At 68.5% G+C, this 21,954-nt stretch overlaps 2 protein-coding genes across 2 annotated transcripts; one reads left to right on the top strand and one right to left on the bottom strand.

Moving 5' to 3' along the window:
* Nucleotides 1–219: 219 nt before the first annotated feature.
* SPNS2 (sphingolipid transporter 2) lies at nt 220–12,658 on the top strand. The gene is made up of 9 exons (XM_031957315.1): nt 220–583; nt 2,672–2,823; nt 3,167–3,233; nt 4,989–5,132; nt 7,769–8,161; nt 9,142–9,240; nt 9,620–9,783; nt 10,965–11,012; nt 11,292–12,658. Exons 1-8 carry the CDS (start codon nt 464–466, stop codon nt 11,005–11,007), a joined length of 1,182 nt encoding a protein of 393 aa, XP_031813175.1. The 5' UTR covers nt 220–463; the 3' UTR covers nt 11,008–11,012; nt 11,292–12,658.
* A 228-nt stretch (nt 12,659–12,886) lies between these two features.
* On the bottom strand, nt 12,887–21,338 carry MYBBP1A (MYB binding protein 1a). Its single transcript, XM_031957314.1, has 27 exons — nt 21,156–21,338; nt 20,893–21,066; nt 20,707–20,784; nt 20,405–20,479; nt 20,158–20,265; nt 19,860–20,050; nt 19,322–19,489; nt 19,078–19,195; nt 18,703–19,007; nt 18,486–18,596; nt 17,753–17,878; nt 17,188–17,400; nt 16,975–17,083; nt 16,733–16,817; nt 16,419–16,570; nt 16,214–16,294; nt 15,927–16,064; nt 15,618–15,788; nt 15,377–15,534; nt 15,104–15,238; nt 14,914–15,019; nt 14,656–14,781; nt 14,481–14,549; nt 14,160–14,273; nt 13,856–13,957; nt 13,578–13,702; nt 12,887–13,495 (listed from the first exon to the last, which is right to left on the bottom strand). Exons 1-27 carry the CDS (start codon nt 21,336–21,338, stop codon nt 12,967–12,969), a joined length of 4,050 nt encoding a protein of 1,349 aa, XP_031813174.1. The 3' UTR covers nt 12,887–12,966.
* Nucleotides 21,339–21,954: the final 616 nt, after the last annotated feature.

Raw genomic sequence — 21,954 nt, 5'->3', positions numbered from 1 at the left:
GGAGGCGGCTATTTCTGCAAACTCCCAGGCATGAACTCCTGCCGTTTCTGGGCCCAAGGGTTGGTTCCAGATGGGCGGCTCTGGCCCTCCTCCCCTGGCTCCTCCCCTGGCTCCTCCCCCTCCTCCTCCCTCTCCAGAGGTAAGGAAAGGGGGCCCTCAGGTACCTCCTGCCCCCTCCCCCGCACCGTCCTGCCAGTCCTGACTGCGGCCGAGTCCCCGGGGCGGGTTCGAGGCCCTCAGAGCAGCCTCTGAGCTGGGCCCAGCCCGGCCTGGAGGCCCAAGGCCCTTCCTGCAGCCTCTGAGCCGGGGGGAGCCGAGGGCTTGGGGTCCTCGCTGGCCTCCGTTTTCTGCTAGTGATGGGGGGGGGCTCCCGGCCTTGTCCCCCCCCCCACCCGCCGCCGCCCCCGGTGCCCCTCCCCCGCTGACGCTGCCCGCTCTCCCCCCAGTGTTCATCTGCAGCTTCATGGTGGCGGCCCCCATCTTCGGCTACCTGGGGGACCGCTTCAACAGGAAGGTCATCCTGAGCTGCGGCATCTTCTTCTGGTCGGCCGTCACCTTCTCTAGCTCCTTCATCACCCAGCAGGTGAGGGGGGTGGGGCAGGGCGAGGGGGGGCCAGGGGAACGGGGTGTGAGGGTGCAGGGGGTGAGCCCAAGCCCCTCCCTGTGCCAGCCCTCCAGGGCAGTGAGTTCTGCCCCTTCTCCGGAGAGCCCAGGGTCGCCCAGAATTCAAACCCAGACCCCTGGGAGGGGGACGAGGGGGGACAGGGGGGCCAGGGCTGCTTCCCGGCCCCCCTGCCAGGGGCTCCCCTGGCCGAGCCAAGGGGGGAATTCCTGTCCTGGGGAGCAGGGCCTGGAGGGAGTCCAGGCTGGGAGAGCTGCCCCGGGGGCGGGGAAGTGGGGTCTCCCAGGCTGCCTCCTCCCTCAGGGGCCTCCTGACCCGGGCCCGGGGGTTTCCTGAGCCTGGACTCCGGCCGCAGTCATGACTCCTGCCCGCATTCCTTCTCAGTCCCTTGGCCCCCTGACCCCGGCCCCGGCTGCCTCCCCTGCCAGTTTGTGAGGCCCCATGTCAGCAGGAGGGGAGGACGGGCCAGAAGTAGGGGGGATGGGGGGAGGCGGAGAAAGGGCCAGTTCTCAGGCCCCAGAGCCGCGCCACCCCCTGCAGAGCTCGGCCCGACGCCTCCCATTTTTAGAACCTGCCAGTTTCCACAGGGCTCGGTTCACACGCGGCCCGTGAGGGTGGGAGGCTGACGATGACGTCAGTGCCCGGGGAGCTGTGAGCGCGGGTGGGGGCTCTGGCCCTGCTGCGGAGGCAGCCCCGGGGGCCGCGGGGAGTCTCGGGCAGGGGCGGCTCCGCCCCCCTGGGTCTCCCCATCCCTGCTCCGGCCCCGGAGCCGAGGCAGCAGCTTCTGGGGCTCGGGGTCCTTCCCAACCCCTACAACTGCCAGGGGACTTTCCGAAACCGGTTCCTCCCAGGCCTCGAGCTCCCCTTAGGGGCAAACCCTGACCCGACTTTGGCAGGGAAGCTGCAGGCCCCGGGCCAAGCGGCCGCCCCCTGCCTCCTGCTAGGAACCTCCCGCAGCCCTCCCCGGGAGCCCCGCTTCGGGGCCCAGCCCCTTCCCACCAGGTCTGTGCCAGGGCAGGAGCTGTCCAGCGTCCGGCCCCCAGGAGGGAGGGGGAGCTGACCACCCGAGCCCTGACCCTGGGATTCAGAAAGGCCTGGGACTGACCCCCCCCGCAGGGCTCCCCCAAAGGCCGAGTTTGGGAGGCCCGAGGGCCCTCTCTCTGTCTGTCTCATTCTCTCTGTCTCTCTCTCCCTCTCCCTGCTTCTTTCCCTCTCTCTGTCTCTGTCTCTGTCTCTCTGTCTCTCTCTGTCTCTGTCTCTCTGTCTCTTTCTCCCTCTCCCTGCTTCTTTCCCTCTCTCTGTCTCTGTCTCTGTCTCTCTGTCTCTCTCTGTCTCTGTCTCTCTGTCTCTCTGTCTCTTTCTCCCTCTCCCTGCTTCTTTCCCTCTCTCTGTCTCTGTCTCTGTCTCTCTGTCTCTGTCTCGGTCTCACTGTCCCTGGGTCCCCCCCTCCTCTTCCTTGGCTGCCCTCCTCCCCTTCCTTCTCTCCCCTCCCCCGCTGCTCGTCTCCCTCAAGGACCCACCTGCTTTTTGCTCCGGTGCAAGGACAATGACCTAATTAGGTTCCTCCCTCCTTCCTGCAGATGTGGGGCGATCCCCGGGAGGCAGCTGGGGGGGATGGGCTGCTTGGGAGCCGGGCTGAGCCGCGGCCAGCAGGCCCCGAGTGCCCGGCTCGGGAGGCAGGGACCCCGAAGGCCGCTGTCTGTCTCCTGGTTTAAGGAGGGGCCCCCGCCTCCATCCAGCAGCCGAGTAGCCAGCCCAGCCCCCACTCAGCGCAGGGCGGCGGCCGGAGAGCCGGGTCTGGACGTGGGGCGCCTGAGCTCCAAGCCGGCGGCAGACACCGGCTGGCCCTCTGCCCTGCCTCAGTTTCCCCAGAGGGGAAGTGGGAAGGCCGAAGCATCTCCTCCCAGGGCGGTCTCCAGGATCCCGTGCGCTCTGGCCAGTGACTGCTCCCTCCTGGGCCTCTCAGAGCTCAGCCGGGGGCCTCCCTGAGCCAGGAGCCTGAGGGACCGGGGGTCCAGCTTTACTCTCCGCCCCTCCCTCTGCCCCCAGTACTTCTGGCTCCTGGTGCTCTCGCGGGGCTTGGTCGGGATAGGAGAAGCCAGCTACTCCACCATCGCGCCCACCATCATCGGCGACCTCTTCAACAGGAACACCCGCACCCTCATGCTCTCCATCTTCTACTTTGCCATCCCCCTGGGGAGGTAGGGAGGCCCCAGCGGGGGGGGAGTGTGGGGGGGGTAAGGGTGGCCCGTGTGGCCCCAGCTGTGGGGGAGGGGGGCCTGAGAATGGACAGGAGCCTGGGTCGGGACAGGTTTGCACCTCCCGGGGGGCAGGGGCTGCCTGGGGTCCCTTCCCCCGATAGGCTCCAGGAGCACTGGGTACCACTTCCTATAGCAAAGGCCTGTGCCCCATTCTCTGGGCCATAATTTGGGGTCAGGTTCTCCTTCCCTCTAGTTGGGGTCTGGCCGGCGTTCGGTGGCTGGGGGAGCTCACTCTGGTCTTAGTTGTGGACTGGTGTCTCCCCTCCCCTGTGTCCTCTTTCAGTGGCCTGGGCTACATCACTGGGTCCAGCGCGAAGCAGGTGGCTGGAGACTGGCACTGGGCCCTGCGGGTAAGTGGCGCCCCTCACCCGTGGCCTTGCCCTTCCCACCCGCTCCCCATGACCAGGACCCCCTGCTCATTCAGCCCCTTTCACAGATGAGGAGACGGGCGGGAGCCCCCGGGCCACGGGAGCTCTTGGAGGGAGGGGTGCTGGGGGTGCCCAGGGGGGGCACCTGGAGAGGAGGGAGCTAGGAGAGGTGCCCGGGGCTGGGCGCTGGCGGCTGTCCTAAAAAGTGCCGCTGCTCATATTTTTTTTTTTAATTTTTTTTTTTTTATTTAATAGCCTTTTATTTACAGGTTATATGCATGGGTAACTTTACAGCATTAACAATTGCCAAACCTCTTGTTCCAATTTTTCACCTCTTACCCCCCCACCCCCTCCCCTAGATGGCAGGATGACCAGTAGATGTTAAATACATTAAAATATAAATTAGATACACGATAAGTATACATGACCAAAACGTTATTTTGCTGTACAAAAAGAATCAGACTCTGAAATATTGTACAATTAGCCTGTGAAGGAAATCAGAAATGCAGGTGGTCAAAAATATAGGGATTGGGAGTTCAATGTAATGGTTTTTAGTCCTCTCCCAGAGTTCCTTCGCTGGGCGTCGCTGCTCATACTTTGATGTGCTTGGGGACTTCTTTCTGATCCCCGACCTCCTTGAGATAAATGCCTCGGAGTGGAACCTCTGGGTCAGAGTTTTCCATTTAATTTGCACGATCCCAAATTGCTTCCTGGAAAGATTGTCCCACTTCATACATTCACCAACAATGCCTCGAGTGCCCGTCTCCCCACAGTCCCGCTGATACTATTCTCACCTTTGATCCCCTTGAACATTCTCTGGAAGAGAAAAGATTTCTCTCGGTGGTGAATCCGTGACAGGGCTTTGCAGCCCTGTGCCCTTTGACCTCCCTCGAGTGGGGACCGGGGAACACGCACACATGTGACGCCACGTATGCGTCGGTCGTTTCTATGTCTCGGTCACCAAAGAGAAATTGGTGCAAAGACGCTTTCCCTGCATCTTGACTCATCGTGTCCGTGCGACGCGTTTTACATTTCATTTTCTCCTTCGTGACGGCGTCTCCCGCCTGGTTCAGGATCCATCTGTTACCTACAGCTCCGAGTCGGACAGAGGGTTTCTTCCCCGCTTCTTGGTCACATGATCTTTGCTGAGCAGAGCGCAGTCTCGCGGAATCTAGCGTAGGGTTCCGGGCCACGGGCAATGACCGGGGATTCCTGGAATATCTCCTCTAGGCCGGGCCGTGGGCTGGGCTGCAGAATAAATTGATTCCTCCCCAAGGAGCTTCCTTTTTAATAAGGAGACAGCAAGTTTGCATGGAAGCCCATGGAAGCCTGGGCCCAAATCCCGGCCTTGCCACGTCCTAGAGGAGCCTCACGGCTGGGCGGGTGCTGGGCGGGTGCCCGCCGGGTCTCCATTTCCCGGCATTTGTGGCCCTGCCCGATCTAGGCTCGCGCTCAGACGTCCGGCCCAAGGCTGGCAGCACACCGGGCATCCCTTCTCTCCGTTTGGGGCCGGCTGCCCGGCCACACCGGGCCTGCCAGGCCCTCGCTGCTGTCAAGGAGCTCTGGGGCTCAGGGGGCTTCCTGCTTTGAGGAAAAAACCCTTTGTTTGCAGCTTCCGCTCTGAGGGGGCCAAGACACGGCTTCCTGTAATTCTAGGCTCCCGGGACGCGGTCGCCTCCCTCCCCGCACGTGGGATAGGGAGGAAGGGCCCTCAGCCTCCTGCCTCCACCCCCACAGGTGTCTCCAGTCATGGGCATGATCACGGGCACACTCATCCTCCTCTTTGTGCCGGCCGCGAGGAGGGGGTATGCGGAGCAGCTCGGGGGGCAGCTGAAGGCCCGCACCTCCTGGCTCCGGGACATGAGGGCGCTGATCCGAAAGTAAGCGGCTCCTTCCCTGCACAGACAGGCCCAGAGTCTCAGCGGGCATCTGGGAGCCCCACGCCCCCTCGGGCCAGTCGCCGCCCTCGGCTCCTTTGGGGTGCCCTTGATTCCGCCCCCTGCCCCGGCTGGCCGCTGCCCCTTTCCTCCTTCACGCACATTTATGCCCACAGCCTTAGAGAAGTCCCCTCTTCCCCAGGCAGGGCTCCGAGGCAGCAGCCCCAGAACCCACTTAGCCAGACAAGCTTCTCTTCCATGAACCAGCCGAGTTCTGCTCGGGGAGGAGACCCCCAGCGGGCAGCCTCATGGCCCCCCCTCCCCCAGAGGCTCTTGCCAGTGCCTCTGGTCACCCCTCCCCCACCTCCCACCATGGGCCTGGGGCCCCTGTCTCTGTTTCTGGCTCCCCTGGCCCCACACACATCCCCAGAGGTGCGGCCTCCCCTTGAACGGATCAGAAGCCTCCCCCTGTGCCTCGGCCAGGGGTTGGTCAAAGGCCTGAACCTAATCCAACCTCAAATCCTGACCAACTCGAAACTCTGGAGAAAGAAAGAAAATTCAGAAAACAAAACACGGAAAACAAAACACAGAAAGAAAAGCAAAAGGCAAAACAAGAAAGGGTAAAACAAAACAGAAAAGAAAAACAAACGGAAGAAACCAAGAAAGGGAACAGAAACAAAAGGCAAAAACAAAGGAAACAAAACAGAAAGAAAAAAAGAAAAACTCTGGCCAAATTCCAAAAACTAATGGGCCCAACCTCTAAATTTTCTCCAGGCAACCAATCCCTCCCTTCCACTTCTCCCTCCTTCCTTCCCATCCCCGTCTCCCCGCCCACGGGAAACCCCATATGGAAATCCCCCCCCCCCACCCCCCGGTGGGCAAAGCCCACCGAAACCCACCAACCAACCCTGGAAACCGGGAACAGGGTGAGGCCTGGGAAGGGGAGGGGGCCGGTCCCCAGGCAACCCCCCCAAGGGCCTCAAGGACTTCATCTCTCCCAACCTCATCTTTCCGGGAAAATCACGTCTTCACGGGCTTCCTAGGAAAGTCACGGGGCCCCAAAGTCTGCCCGCCTGAGGGCAGGCGGGCGGACCCCTGAATGGCCGTGGGCATCTGGGCTCCCCATTCTTACACTCCTCATCTTAAGGGCCACCCAAAACCAACATCCCTGGGCGCCTCGAGGTCCTGGGGAAAGGCAGGACCCGGGTTCGGCGCCATTGACAGGGACTGCGCTCCCGGGGGCGTCTGGCCGGGCGGTGCTGGAGGCGGGGGCGGGGGAGGGAGGTGCCCGTGATCCGAGGCGGTGGCCCCCCCGCCTGTGCCCCCTGCCTGCCAAGGACCTCCCTTGTGCCCTGGGTGCCCTCCGGGGCGGCTCCTTCCCCAGGCGGCCTGCAGTCCGGGTCCCACCGTCCCTGTGCTGCTCCCTCCCACCTGCACCCCTGCGCCCCCCCCCCCCCCCCCCCCCCCCCCCCCCTTCCGCTGACATTGTGCGGGTGCGGGCACTGGCGTCTGCACAGTCTGGGAGACTCGGCATGGTTTCTTCTTTCTTCCTTCTTTCCCTTCCTCTCTTCCTCCCTCCCTTCCTTCTTTCCTCCCTCCCTTCTCTCCTCCTTTCCTCCTTCCCTCTCTTTTTGCCTCCTTTCTTCCTTTTTCTTTCCCCCCAGCACCTTGGACAGTGTCTAGCGCTTTGTGGGCCTTGTGATGGTTTTTCTGTCCCAATCTTCAAACAGCCCCAGTTCATGAATCCAGGGCCCTTCTGCCTGCTCTGCCCCAGACACCCCCTGACAAACCGTCCTCCTTCCTCAGATATGGCGCAGTCTCCATCTCCCGGGTGCTGCGGCCTCTCCCTTTCCCTGGGACTCCGCCCCCCATTCGGCCTCAGGCCTCCTTAGCTTTGCCAGGGACCACATCCCCCTTGGCCAGCGGGCCCATGGCTGCCCAGCGGGCCCATGGCTGCCCAGCCCCGGCGGCCTCCTGAGCTTGTGAAGCCCATGTTTGCAGCTCCCGGAGAAGCCCCGACTCCCTGATGAGCGCGACATTGTTCCTGCATGTCGGCTCCCGGCCTGTCCTTGATCAGCACAGATAATTAGTGGCCCCCCAGGGGCTTCCTGCCAGGCCTGACCAGTCCAGTCAGGGGGAACCTCCCGTCCCCTGGTGGAGACAGGAGCAGTTCACTCCTCAGCCCCGTGTGAACCGCCCTGGCCGGGTCCCTGTGCCTTTGTCGGTCCCCCCCACCCCGCCTTTATTCTGCTCTCTCTAGGAGGATTGGGCTATCTCAGAAGTCTGAGGGCCCTCCCACCCCCAAACTTTGGGGCAGGAGCCCCACTCCCCAGGCGTTCTCATGGTCACACCTGGTTTTTTGGGAGTCCCAGGAAGCCACTTGCACCTTCCTCCCTCCCTTCCTTCCCTCCCCCTTCTGTCCCTCCCTCCCCCTTCCTCTCCTCATTCCCACCAAACTGCCTAAGGCAGGCTTGCCCCCTCCCCCAGCAGGAGCATCAGTGTTGAGGACCCCAGGGTGCTTCACCTTGGGCCCGGGCTCCTTGGGGGGAGGGGAAGCCGGTCAGGACCGGTCCCTTGGCTGCCTCCCGCGCCCCTGCCCCTCCCGCTGCCCCTGGCCTGAGATAACGGTCACTCCCTCAGCCAGCACATTCCTGGCGGGGTGGGGACGTCCCCTCCCCAGCCTCTGGCCCTTGGTCAGCTGGGGGAGAGCTTCCTGAGCGGGGCGGGGGCCGGGCCGGGTCTCCAGGGAGAAGGTGGGGGGCGGGGCCCCTCGGGCTGGGCCTCCCGGTGCCCTTGGGACGAGCGGGGGGCATCCCTCTGCGGGGAGGAGGCTGGCAGGGGAGACCCGGGCTGGGGGGCGCTGGGGCCAGCGCCCAGAAGCAGCAGGGGGTGTGTGTGCGGGGGGCGCCCCCCGTGCCCCCCCGCAGGGGCCTAAGGGCTCCCTCTCCCCCCTCCTGCCTCCCCCAGATCTGCATCTTCATTGGGGAGACGCTGCTCTTCTCCAACTGGGCCATCACGGCGGACATCCTCATGGTGAGTGACCGGCTCAGCCCGGGGGGCAGGACGCCAACCCGAGTCGGCGGGAGACCCTGGGAAAGCGCGGGCAGCCAGACTGGCCCGGGGAGGGGCGTCCCTCTGTCCGGGCCCCGGCTTTTCCTCCGGGCGGGCGGAGCCTCAGGGCCAGGCCCGGCGCGGTGCCAGCTGGGGGTTTGTGCCGGCGGCGGCTCCGTCCCAGGCTTTTACAGGGAGGGCGGCAACAGACACCGGCGGCGGCCCAGCTGGGCCGGCGGGGACAAAGCGGCTCAGTCCCCGAGCCGGGGGGGGGGCCGGGGCCCGGGGGGCGGGGGGGGCCGGCCACCCGGGAATGGGGTGTGGGCCGAAGAAGGCGGGGGATGGGGGATGGGGGACGGGGTGGGGGCGGGAGGGGGCGCGGGGGACAATGGGAGGAAGGAAGCCCCCGGGGCTGCTGCATTCCTGGGGAGGGGGCAGCTTCCTGCCGGGCTCCCGCGGGGATCAGCCCCTCTGCCCCATCCTGGAGCACAGTCAGCCCTTTCTGGGCTCCCAGATGGGAGTCTTGGGGCTCGAAGTCCGGGGCCCCAGACCCCAAAGAATGGACCCTCCCTGGCCCCGGGCGCCCCGAAGGTCCCAACACCCCCAAGTCTTTCCCCATCAGTCACTGCGCCCCCCCCCCATCCCTTTCCCGGCAGAAGGTCCTGGGGGCCTGAGTCAGCTTCCTCTGCCGCGGGCGGGGCTGGGGGCGGCCCCGGGGGCCTCTGGCACCGGAGGAGAGACCCGGGCACTGGCGGCAGGGGCGGGGTCCCCGAGGGCCCTAGCGGGGAGGGGCGGAGGGCAGGGGCGGCCCGGGGCAGGGCTGGGGGGCGGAGGGCCTCTGGCACCGGAGGAGAGACCCGGGCACTGGCGGCAGGGGCGGGGTCCCCGAGGGCCCCCAGCGGGGGGGCGGGGCGAAGCCCGGGGGGCGGAGCTGGCTGACGCGGCCTCCCCGCCCCCCGCAGTACGTGGTCATCCCCACTCGCCGCGCCACGGCCGTGGCTCTCCAGAGCTTCACCTCTCACCTCCTGGGAGACGCGGGCAGCCCCTATCTCATCGGCTTCGTGAGTACCGCCCCGGGGGCCACACGGGCCCTCCCCTGCCCCTCCCCCCAGTGGCGCACAAGGTCCCGCGCGGCAGTGAGGGGCTGGGACACAAGGGGGCGCCCTGGGTGGGGCCATTGCGAGGCTGGGCTGGGGGGGAGGGGGCGTGGGTGTGTCATTGGGCGCCGGGCCCACGTGCCGTGCAGGGTGTGAATGACAGGTCCCAGGGGGCCGTGCACGGGCGCGTGCGCTGTGACCCGCATGCAGGTGCGCAATGTGCTCGGCGCCCTGGGGGGAGCCCCGGAAGGCCCCGGCTCTCCCCGAGGGGGGCAGCCCGGGAGGGGGCGCGGCGGGGGGTGTGCGCGAGCCCCGCCCCTGACCCCGCCCCGCCCACCCCCAGATCTCGGACCTGATCCGCCAGAGCACGCGGGAGTCGGCCCTCTGGGAGTTCCTGAGCCTGGGCTACGCCCTCATGCTCTGCCCCTTCGTGGTGGTCCTGGGCGGGATGTTCTTCCTCGCCACGGCCCTCTTCTTCCTCAGCGACCGGGCCAAAGCCGAGCAACAGTGAGTGGCTGCGGGGGGGCGGGGCCGCGAGGGGCGGGGAGGGGCCTGGGGCGGGGAGGGGCGGGGAGGGGGCGGGGCCGCGGGGGGGAGGGGCCGTGGGGGGCGGGGGGGGAGGGCGGGGAGGGGGCAGGGGCCGCAGGGGCCGGGGAGGGGCCGTGGGGCCCGGGGCGGGAGGGCGGGGCCGCGGGGCCGGGGAGGGACGTGGCTGCGGGGAGGGGCGGGGCCGCGGGGCGGGGAGGGGCCGCGGGGGCGGGGAGGGGCCGTGGGGCGGGGAGGGGGCGGGGCCGCGGGGGCGGGGCCGTGGCTGCGGGAGGGGACGGGGAGCCCCGGGCTCCGAGGTCTCTGGGCAAGGACCCCGCACAGAGGCCCTTCGGGAGGGGGTGAAAGCGGCGGCCCCCGGGGGGCGGGCCCGGAAGAGAACGCGCTCCGTGTCCAGCTCCGTTGGGCCCCGGGCCCGAGCTCTGGCCAGCAGCTCTTCCCAGAAGCCCCCGGGCCCGGCCCTGAGCGCGCCCGAAGGCGCACCGCGGGGAGCAGGCTGTGAGCACCGGGCCCAAGGGGGCGGGGCGGAGCCGCCTGAGGAGGGCGCTTCCCCCCGAGGCCCGGCGCCCCGCCCCGGTTGGCCGGGGCGGGCCTGGGGGCGTGGGCGCTGCCGGGGATTGGCCGGGGTTGGGGGAGTGCGGGGCGGGGAGGGCCCCTCACGCCGCGCTCTCCCCCGCAGGGGCCCTCGGGCGTTAGCGAGCTGAGTGGGGGCCGGGCCCTGCTGCCGGCGGCGGCGGCGTCCAGGTAACGGGCAGCTTCGCTTCTGCGGGGGCTGCTTGGCTCTCCCAGGCTCCGCCCTCGGACCGCTGGCCCGGACCCTGCCCGGGCACCTGCCGCGCCGGGGGATATGGAGCAGGGGCGGGGCCGGCACGCTGCACACCAGGAGGGGGCGGGGGGGGGGGGATCAGGAAGGCCGGGGCTGCTGGTGTCCTTCACTGCTGCTCTGCCCGCTCCCCTCATCCTCCTTGCTCCCCTTTCCTGGGCCCCCCGTGCCCGCCCCAGGTCCCCCTCAGTGAGCTCCCCAAAGCCGGCCCAGGCTGCCCTCCCCATCTTGGGGCCGAGGGGGCTGGGGCTGCTCAGTGCCAGGGCAGGATCGGAACTCGGGTCCTCTCCCGGCCCCTGACGCCCCTCCCTCTCCCCAGGGTCAACCAGCTGATGATGCCCCCAGCTGCTGTGAAAGTCTGAACGGGGTAAGTGGGGGAGCCAGACCAGCTGGGGGCGCCACCGGGCACTGCTGCCTCAGTTTCCTCTACTGTAACACGGGGATAACGGGCGGGTTCCCTGGGCTGTTGGGAGGGCGGCGCTGAGACAGAGATGAGCGCCAGCCCTCTCAGGCTGCCCCGTGCACGCGCCGGCCTCCCAGCATGCTCCGTCCAGCTTCTCCCTTAGGCCTCCCAGCCGTTCGTTCTCCAGCCATTTCCCGGGTCCGTGGGCTCCACCCCCCCACCTCCTCCTTTTCCTCTCTCCAGATGTTTTGGGAGCAAGAGTCCAGACCCCGGGCCATGGAGGGCAGGGGCCAGGATCTACCCCCCACAGCAGGAGGGCAGCCCGGAGGAGGACCGGCGAGAGGGGCTCCAGACATGTAGCTTTCAGAGGAAGCCCACCCGGGCCTTTGGCGGGGGACGCTGCTGACCAAAGGAGTGGGGGGGGGTCTTGAACTCCCAATGGAGGCTGGGGAGGTAGAACTGCCCTTCTCCAGAGGCCCTGAGCTTCCAGGATGCTCCCAGCCCCTCCCCCACCCTTTCATCCCTCAGCATCTCGGCCTGGATCCGATGGCCCTCCCAGGGCCCCTCCCGTCCCAGTTTTGGGGAGCCGCCTTGTCCCAGCTCCCACGGCTGCTAGAGCTGGCTCGGAGCCTGGAATCCAGGCCTCCTGCTTACAAAGTAGGCCACCCCTCCCCTCCCCCCAGCTGGGCCACCCTTGGCCCACTACCCACTTGCCCTTCTGGGCAAGGAGTGTCACTAGACCAAGTGCCCCCTCTCCACTCCTGGTGGGGGCGGGGCTGGCAAGAAGTCTCTGTTGCCCCAGCTTGTCCCCAGGCCAGCCCCGGGTTTGGGCTCCTGAGGGGTGGCCCGAGTCAGCTGGCTCAGGGGACCCACACTCCTGAGCCTCAGAAGCCAGCCCCGCCACCAGGTGTGGGCGCCGCCCCCAGGCCTTGACAGCTATCCAGGGGATTTAAATCAAGACCACATGGGACTCAGCCTGGAACACCCCCAGGGGGAGGCACAGCCAGGGCTCCGTGCCCGGGCCCATCCCGCAAAGCTGCTCTGCTTTCCCCGGGGGAAGGGGGGGATAAGGCTGAGCAGAGACCACCAGACTGTCAAGTTTCTTTGTGATTCCCCCCAGCGTAAAACTGCACAATCCTAGAGACTCCGGGCCTCAGGGGGAGGCTCCCCAAACCAGGTCGAGACCAGTCACAAAGGGGGGCTACCCTCAGACCCCCAGAGCCAGCCCCAGTGAGTCGGCTGGACGCGGAGCCCGCTCCTTCCCCGGAGGGGGTGTCACGTGTGCGGGAACCCCGGCCTGGGGCAGGAGCCCCCATGCCCACCGGGTCTGGGGACATAAGCAGAGACAAGTCACACAGCCTGACAAGCCTGGGACTTCTGGGAGCGCGGGGCCAGACCGGAGGTGGCCGCCCACTCCCTCCTGCCTCACAAGCCCGCGGGGGCGGGGCCAGCCAGGGCTGCCCCGCCCCCAGGACCAAGCTTTCTTGTCGTACAAGAGCCGGCGTCCCGGCTCCCGCCTCCCGCAGGCGCTTTGATTTTGCAGAGCAGCCGGGCTGGGGCCGCGGGGGCGCCACGTCACGTCCGCTAATAATAAACGTATTTAAGGCCAGGCCAGTGTCAGTGTGGCTTCCTTTGGGGGGGGGGGGGGGGCACGGCAAGCAGCCCGGCCCCTCCCCCCAGTCAGGGTGCCAGGACCTAGCACAGCTGGGGGGGAGGGGCCGCCCCACCTCCGGGCTTGGACCCCATTTCCCCTCTTGGCCTTTGCCCCTCTTCCCTTCCCCAACCATGGAGAGGACCCCGACGCCCTCCCGCTGTGCCCGTGAAGCTGGAGTCGGGGGCCAGGGGGAGCTGGTTTTATTGGATCTGAGTGCAAAAATAGACTGTCTCTGGAGTAGCCCAAGAGCCCCCCCTCTTCTGCCTACTTGGCGCTGCCCTCGGGCCCCAGCTTCTTACGCCGGGCCTTGGGGCCGCTCGGGGTCCCTGGTGGGGGCAGTCTGGCCTTCTTCTGCAGGGGGGTGGCCGCGGGAGCCGCCTCCAGCCCGTTTTTCCTCTTCCCGCCGCGGAGCTTCCTCTTGGACCCAGAGGAGCCGGGGGCCGGGCTCTGTGCGTCCCCGTTCACCACGGCCTTGGGTTCAGGGTCCTTGGTCTGGCTGGCGCGTGGGGAAGGGGTCCCCGAGGGTGGCCCGGAGCCCTGGCCAGTTCCGTTGACCCCGGGCCCCAGGGGCGGCTGCTGCTGTCTGGCCCTCTTCTTCCTCTTCCGCTTCCTCTTGGTGCCCTGCGTGGCGTTGCCCGGGTCTTCGCCATCCACAGGGGCCGCCGGCTCTCCCAGCCGCCTCTTGCTGCGCTTCTTGGTGTCCGGGAGGAAGCCCTTCTTGCGCTTGCGACTCCCCGGCTCCTCAGGGGCGCCCTTGTTCTCGGCGACCTTGACCTTCTCCTCCTTGGGGCGCCTGCGGACAAGCTGGGTCAGGGCCCACAGAGCCGGGAGGGAGCCCCGCCCCTACCCCCAGACCCCAGACCCCAACTACTCACGGGACACCCAGCAGCTTCAGGGCCTGCCAGGTGAGGTCCGAGAGGCGGCCGGTGGTGCCCAGGTGGTCACTCTGCCGCAGGGTCTGCAGGGCGGCCAGGGCGGCTTCCAGGCTTGTGGGCAGCTCCTGTGGAGGCGAGGAACGGCCCGTGGCTGCCTGGCGTGGGCAGAGTGGGGAGCCCCCTTCCCACAGGCAGAACGGGCACAATGGGAGGCCCCCCAGCTCAGAGCAGGGGGACTCCCAGAATGCCCCACACCCCACTGCAAGAGACTTCCTCACCTCCTCCTTCACAGTCTTGATGAGAAAGACCAGAAGCTCCAGGGCCTTGAACATTTTGAGGTGGGCGCTCTTGTTCACAGCCTTGCCCACGGCTCTCAGACTCTGGGGGGACAGAGAAGCACATGGGGTCTCCAGGGCCATGAAGGGGTCACATGGCCTCTTGGGGAGCTAAGAGCGCCGGGAGATCACAGAGCCCCCAGAGATCACAGAGCCTCCCCACCCCCCCAGAGCTATGCCAGCGGGGGCCACAGAGGGGACTCCTGAGGGGCCCTGGTCTCCAGGCTTCCCGGGGAGGCTCCCTTACCTCGGTGGTCTGCCTGAGGCTGTCCCCTATCAGCTCCTGCCAGGCCGGGCCCTCCAGGGCCTGCTTCAGCTCCCGCATCTGCAGGGCCTTCAGCAGCAACAAGCAAGCCTGGGCCTGAAAGGGGGTTCAAAGAGCTGTGAGGGCAGGGCTCCCCGGGGTCCGTCTCCCAGCCTGGCAGAGCCCCGAGCCGGGTCCCAAGGTCCTGCCTATGTGGTGCCCGCCAGCCCTGGCGATGAGCCCCTCAGGATGTGGAGCCACAGGCACCTTCCTCGATGGGCACAGCCTCTCACCAGCAGAGAGCGCCCCCGCCCACACACTTGCCTGGTGATACGGGCGGGCTCCGGTTGTGATGAACGGGAGGACGACGGGCATCAGCTGCTGACAGATCACCTGCGGGCAGAAGCACCGCCCCTTGAGCAGCCCTGCCTCGGCCAGGACCCCCAGCCCCACCCCAGGGAGCCCGGCAGGCCCCAGCTCCCCCTGCGCCCACACTCACGGGGTGCCGGGTGAAGAGGTCCACAAACATGGCAGCCGTGAAGGGGCTGTTGCGTTTGGAGAGGAAGCCGGTCAGCGCCTCGGCGTAGAGCCGCGTCACCCGGGCCAGGTCCAAGCAGCTGGAGCCCTGTGAGGGTGGAGGAGGGTGAGGGCGAGGGGCCCACATCCCCCTGAGTTACCCTGAGGCTGCCACCACCTTCAGGGCCCCCAGCCCCAGGAGCTCCCCGGGACCCCAGGAGAGGGCAGCGAGGGGACCCACCTGTGCCTGGGTGGGGGCGCCGACCTTGCGCTGCTTCTTTGGGGACAGGGGAGCTGGCGGCTTGGGCATGTTGCCCTTCAGGACCCGGAGCAGGTAGAGGGAGGCACTGGGGGGAGAGAGCGACAGCTGGCATCCCAGACCCCGGGCGGAACGTGGGGACCCCCCCACCCCCAGGAGCCGCGCCCCTCACCTGAAGTGGTACAGGGCCACGGCGGAGTCCGCCTGGCGGCCGGCCTGCTCCACCAGCCGCTCCAGCACCACGTGGAGCTCCTCGGCCTGGTCGGCCACGCTGCGGCAGTACTGCTTGGCTCGGCACAGCTGGTTCCTGCCGGGGGGCCGGAGGGTCACCCCACGGATCGCGCCCCTCTGTGCCCCCCAGAGCCCGGAAGGTGCTGGGACCCCCCCCATCCTGAGTGCCAATGGTGCCAGGGACCCCCCACTCTCAGCCCGGGGCCACGCTCACGTGAAGATGTCGGCTGTCTTGCGCAGGAAGTCCTGCTCCTGCTTGGCGGAGTCGCGGCTCATGCTGCGCTCGATGACGGCCAGGAGGGGCTCCACCAGCTCCAGAACCAGCGGGTTCTCCGGCTGCTTAGTCAGGAAGCCCTCCACCAGGTCCAGGACCTTGAAGACACAGCCAGTGGGATGCTGCCCTCCCCCGGTGACGGAGCACGCCCCCCTCCCAGGTCACAGATGCCCCCCCCAACCTTGATCTTGAAGTCGCAGCGCAGACTCTTCTCCTTGCGCGCCTGGTCCTTCTCCCGCCTCCGGGCCTGAGCACGCAGCTTCTGCTCTGCAAAGAGACTGGCCAGGCGCGCGTCCAGGGCCAGCATGGCGTCGTCATCCAGCTCCTCCTCGCTGCTCTGGCCGTCTGCGTCCTGGGGGCGGAGCCAATGCTGGGTGCTGCACCCCCCCCCCCCCCCCCCCCCCCCCCCCCCCCCCCCCCCCCCCCCCCCCCCCCCCCCCCCCCCCCCCCCCAGGGTCCTCCCAGCCCCGGCCCTGCCTGCCCCACTCACCAGCGCCTTCCCTGCCTGAAGCACGGACATGAGCCGCTGCCGGAAGCCGCTGTCCACCTCCCCGTCACTGCCCTCGTCCAGGGAATCCTCCTCACTGCCCTCGCTGTCCTCCTCACTGCCCGAGTCCTCACTCGAGTCCTGCCACACAGAGTGGGATCAGTGCAGATCCTGCCCTCCCCCGGGCACCCCCACCCAGGCAGCCGGTGCATCTCCAACCAGGAAGAAAGGGCCGGCCTCCCTCCCGTGCCCTCCTGTGCCCTCGGCCTCCCTCCCGTGCCCAGCCCTACCTCCGTGGCCGGCCCCTTCTTCCTGCCAGGCTCCTCGGTGACCACCACGGCCCCGTCGTCCTCCTGATCGGGATCCAGCACCTGCAGACCCAATGGGGCAAGGGGTGACTCCCGTGCAGGGTGCCGCGCCCCAGGCCTGGCCCCCTAGGCCCCCAGCCGCCCCTCCATGCCGCCCCCGCCCACCTCCCAGGCCCACCACACTCACATCCAGGATCAGCTGCAGGGCGCGCCGGTTGAGGTGTGGGCAGACGCGGGCAAAGACGCTGCGGCAGACCTGGCGCATGAGGCGGCTGGGCTGCGCCAGCAGAGACAGCAGGATCTCCACCATCACCTCCACCCACTGCGGTTCGTCGGCACCTGCCAAGGGAGGCAGTCCAGGGTCGAGGGGTGCTGGGCCTCCCCCACGCTCCAGGCCCTTGAGATAGCCGGGACCTCCAGAACCCCGGGGGGTCCCGCTACCCGCTCCCCTCCCCCACCGGGGCTCCTCTGGGGCCCCAGCACCCCTCACTCGGGGCCCACCTGCCGCCTTCTTGACCTTCTTGTCCAGGGCTTTCTCGATGCAGTTCTGCAGGTCATTCAGCACATCCACGCACTCGCCAGGAGCCTGGGGGAGCACAGGGAGGGTGCTGGGACCCGGCTCCGGCTCCTTGGGGGGGTCTGGGGCGCCCCGGCCGTTTCCTCCCGCCCGGGACGGGGCGAGTCAGGGTCCGTTGGGAGGCGGGGAGTCCCGGTGCCTCTGCCCCCCCTCCCGCCCCACGCACCTTGAAGAGGTGGAGGCCCACCAGGAGCAGCAGCTGCTGGAAGGCCGTGGTCTCGGCCAGGCGGGCATCCTTGGTGCGCTGCTGCAAGCGGTCCACGGACTGCAGCATCCTGAGGGGAGGGGGAGGGGTCAGCAGCGCCCCCTCCCCATCCCCACTCCCTCCCCCACAGGCCCCAGCCCCCACTTTCCCCCCTCCCCCGCAGGACGGGCCCACCTCTCCCAGGCCGCCTTCTCCTCGGCCGTGAAGGGCCTGACGGGCCGCACGTGTTTGCCGTGGGACAGCAGAAGGGCCGCGTACTGCACCAGGTGCTGGGCCCAGAGCCGGCCGTCCGCCGTCACGCCGTGGTTCGCCTTCCCTCGGGGGGGGCCGGGCGCCGTCTTGGGGGCTTCCCCCAGCAAGGGCAGGGAGTTCAGTGTCTGCAGCAGACTGGCAGAGCAGACCCGAGTCAGGCCGGACACTGGCGGGCATAGCTGCCCACCCAGGGGGAGCTTCCCGGCCGGGCTGCCCGGGGCCCCAGGGAGCCTCAAGCGCCTGGGGCATACAAGTGTCCTTAGGAAAAGTGGGAGGGGCTCCTCCGGAAGGGGGGACCCTGGAAATCCGGGCCAGGTCGGGGCTATGGCCGTGGAGGGGGCGGCCGGCCAAGCAGGACCCCGCAGGGAAGTGCCCGCTCATGGGTGCGATCCCAGAGGAGAATGCTTCAAGGCTGGTCTGGTGACTGCGTGCTAAGGCCCGAGGACACCCCACCCCCGACATCCCCCCTCCACCCCCCCTGGCCCACCTGAAGAAGGTGTTGCCGGCGGTCTCTCTGGTCTCGCTGTCCAGGGGAACCGAGACCTGCTGCTCCGATTCGGGGATGTCCTTGGAAGGTTTCTTTGTCTCAAAGAAGGAATGGAAGAAGCAGAACCTGGAGAAGCAGGAAACAGGGTCACGGGGCACACCCTGCTCTGGCCCACCTGGGCCCCCTCCCAGACTGGTACTCAAGACCCCTGTTGCCCAGGGAGGGCAGAGCCCGAACATAGAACCTTGGCCCTGCCCATGGGAGCCCTCACCCCTGTGCCCGCCTCCCGGGTGACACGGCGGATACTTGAGGGCTCCCCCCATGTGCCTAGGCCCCCCAGGGCCGGCTGCGTCACTACTCTCGGCCAATCAGGGAGGGAGCGAGCCTCCAAGCCGGAAAGCCCAAGGGCAGCCCCTACTGTGCTGACCTTGCCAAGTCACGAGGGGCGCTACCCGCCACGGAGGAGAGTGTGCCAACTCGGGGGTACCCTGACCATCCCATCCTCGTCTCAGAGAGAAGGCCACGGGTCCTGGATTTAAAACCGGGCCTTGGGGCTGCTCCAGAACGCCGCTTCACAAACCCGCTTCCTCCCCTGAGCTTTTTGCCCGAGACGGCTTTATTTGCCCCCAAAGGCCTGGGCTACGGCGACTACGAAGGGCGGTTCCGTGACCTCGGGGAGCACTGAGAGGAGGGAGGCCAGGATCCGGCCCCCTGGGCCCCAAAGCCCCCCTACCTGGCTATGCCCATGACGAAGGCCTCGTCCTTTGCCACCTGGGCGTTCTCCACGATGCTGCTCAGCCTCTGAATGAGCCACTTGCGGAAGCGGAACACGGACTTCTCGGGCCTGCAGGAGGAGACAGACGGTCGGCGCGGCGGCCCGGGCTCCCCCAGGCGGGGGCAGTGCCCGAGGGCGGCCGGTCGGGGTCGGGGGCCCAGACCCCGGCACTCACATCGCCGCACGCCCGCCGCCGTCCTCGGCCGCGGTTTTCTTCTGCCGGCTGGTGCTGAATTCGAGGCAGCGGCCGAGGTCGGGCCGGAGGAACATGTCCCGCAGCCATTTGCAGTAGCGCTCCAGGGCCTCGGGCTGCAGGTGCCTCACCACGGGCCACAGGCTGGGCACCACGGGGTAGCCCTGGTTGGTGAGGGACGAGAAGGCCACGAGCACGGCCAGCTGCTTCTCGGGGTCCGGGCAGCCCTCCAGGAAGGAGTCCACATACTTCTCCATCTCCGGCGCAAACTTGAACCTTGAGGGGAGCTGCAGGGAGAGGCTGGTCAGCGAGGGCCCGCCCTCATTCTCACCCCCTCCCCACCGGATCCACGCCTACCTGGGCTGAGAGCACGTGGTCGCCATAGCGACGCATCACCTCTCCCCGGAGGACCACCTGGAGCTGCTCCAGAGACAGTAGGGGCAGGACGCTGCCCAGCAGGCGGAAGGCCGTGTAACTGCGCAGGGACAAGGAGCCGCTGAGTGCCCGGGGCTCCCTCCCCAAGCCCAGCCTGGCTCGCTCGGCCCGGGGCTTTGGGGGAGCCCCCTTCACAACCCCACCCCCCCCCGGCCCAGGCTGGTACCTGCCGGGCCCGGAGTGCTCCTCAAGGAGCCCCTTCTCCACCACACCCTTCCAGAAGAGCTCAAAAGCGCCCTCCTGCAGGGCCACGCGCAGGAGGTCCAGCCCCACGGGGGGCAGCACCTTCTCCTTCTTCACAGACTTAGCCGCCGCCTGCAAGACTTCCACCAGCCTGGAAAAGCACGTCAATGAGAACGATCCCGAGGTGGGGGTCGTGGCTCTGGGCCAAGCCGCTCGTCGGAGCCCGAGAAAGGCCCCGCGTGGCCAGTGCCAGGATTCTGCACAAGGGGTGCCCGGGACCCCGGGGCAGGAGAACGCCCACGGGGCAGCTCACACCTACGCCTCGGAGCCCAGCAGGGCCGCAGCTCCGGGCCGCAGCTGTTCTTCCTGCACTCCCTCAAGGTCCTCAACGCCGAGGCCGGCGGCATAAAGCCTGGGCATCTCCCAGGCAGGAAGCCAGAAAACACCTGCCCTGGGTCCCCCCCCGCCCCCTCCCACCGCAGGCCCCCCAGACACAGGCCAGAACGGCGAATGCTCCGGACCTGGGCACGGTCTCCTTGGTGACCACGCTAGCTGAGCCCAGCAGCTTCTTCAGCTTCTTGGGCTGCAGGACACCGGGGAACTTCTGGAGCCCCACCAGGAGGAGCTGGAGCTGTTCGGGGGTGCTGAAGGCCGCGGCCAAGTCGGCCTGGAGGACGCCCAGCAGGACCTCCTCGAACACGGGCTCTGGGATCTGCGTGGGGAGAGAAGCGGTGGGAAGGGGCTGCTCCCGGGGGCCACCCCCCCCCCCCAGAGCTTCCCCCGCGCCGTTCTCGGGGACGCCACAGCCCCTTCGCCTACCTCGGCGACGATGTCCACCAGCGTGCGGCGGGGCAGGTCCTGCAGGTGGTTCCGGTGCTGAGCCAGGCTCTGCAGCAGCTGGACGCACGCCACGAGCGCCTTGGGGTCCTGGGGTGGGGGAAGTTGGGCAGTGAGAGGAAGGGGGAGGGGAGGGGAGGCCCAGAGCGGGGCCAGCGCCCCCACAGCCCGTCCCGCTGCTTCCGCACTGGGGCACCAGGGGCAGCCCCTCGGAGGAGCCCGGACGTACCTTTACCAGGCGACCGGACTGGAACAAGGCCAAGACCCCAAAGAAGTTCCCGAAGGCGGCGCTCCGAAAGAGCTTCTGGAAAGGCATTGGCTGGTCGTGAGCCGCCCCGAGCCGCTCCCAGAGGCTCCCCGACCCATCCGGGAGCCCCAGTTCCCCCGTCTCTGAGACGAGCAAGAGCTGTGAGGGCGCGTGGCCCCCCAGGTCCTGACTCGGAGGCCCGCCCTGCCCCCTGCCCAAAGCCCTCCAGGCGGGGCGGCCCCAGGACCCCCGGCAAGGGAGAACCTGGGGGGGCCTGCGCTCACCTTCCTCTGCAGGTCGTGCTTCTCTCTGATTTGCTCCAAGACTCCCTGCAAAGGGACGTCCTCCAAGGCCTGCAGCACCTGGGACAGAGCAAGACCCCCCGCCTCAGCAGGGCCCCGAAGCGCGAACCCCGTGCCCAGGGGCCCTCCTCCGCCCCTCCCCCAGACCCCCCCCGGCTCCCTGCTCACCTGGCTCAGGGCCAGGCTGAAGCCCGGCCTGGCGGCCTCCCGGGTGGCCCCCAGCCCCTCAATGAGCCGCTTCAGGGCGTACTGGAGCTCGGCCTCCTGCGGGGAGAAGATCGGGTGAGGGGCCCCGCGATGCTGCGCGTGGGAAGGGGAGGAAGGCCCCCACCGCGCCCCGCCCTCCCCCACCCGGGTTCATCCCGCGTGGGAGGGGAGGGGCCCCGCCGCACCCTCCCTCCCCCCCTCCCCCCTCCCCCCTCCCCTCCCGCCCTGGGGGCGCTCCGCAGCGCGTCACCCAGCGCCGCCGTGGCCGCCAGGCGCGCCTCCTGGTCGGGCTTGGCGATGCCCCAGAAAAGGTCCAGGAAGTCCCGGCTCTGCTGCAGCAGCGGCGCCGGCGCCGGGGAGGGGGCGCGCTCCTCGGGCCCCGCGGCCTCCCCGGGCTCGCCCGCCATCGCCGCCTCCTCCTCCTCCTCCTCCTCCGTGGTCTCCTCCGCCACCTCGGCGGGCTCATGGCCTCCCTACCGCCCCATCCCGCGTCCTGCCCCGTCCCCGCCCCCCCCAGCTCGGTCCCCGCCAGCGCCGCGCTCTCCGCCCACGGTTCCCGCAGACCCCCTTCCCCCCCTGCTTCCGGGCACGCCCCGCCGCCCTCGCCTGGAAACGGAATGCCGGGGCCGCGCCGCGCCTGCGCGCTAGGAACGGGGCGGGGCCGGGTCTGCGCCTGTGCGGCCGAGAGGGGCGGGGCCTCTCACTTTTGCCCCGCTCTCCTTCCGCCCTGGGACTCCGCTGGGGAAGGGAGTCGCGGGGAGAGGCGGAGGGAGCGCGCCCTGCCCGGAACAGGGATGAGACCGGGCTGAGGCCTCGGCCGAGATCTCTCCTGGGGGCGTGGGCGCGCGAGGCGAGAGCTCAGTGGCTCGCCCCTCCCCCAGAGCCGAGCCCCCCCCTCCGCCTCCTCCGCGCTGTCCGTGGTGCTGAAGCGCGCGCCCTCCCGGGGGCGCGCCTGGGCTGAGTTCCGCCTCCGCTCCCGGCCCCGCCCCTCCGGCGCTGATTCCCGAGGCCCCGCCCGGCCCG

Source organism: Sarcophilus harrisii, chromosome 3, assembly GCF_902635505.1.
Source record: "Sarcophilus harrisii chromosome 3, mSarHar1.11, whole genome shotgun sequence".
Lineage (NCBI taxonomy): Eukaryota > Metazoa > Chordata > Mammalia > Dasyuromorphia > Dasyuridae > Sarcophilus > Sarcophilus harrisii.
This window is presented reverse-complemented; position numbering and strand designations above follow the sequence as displayed.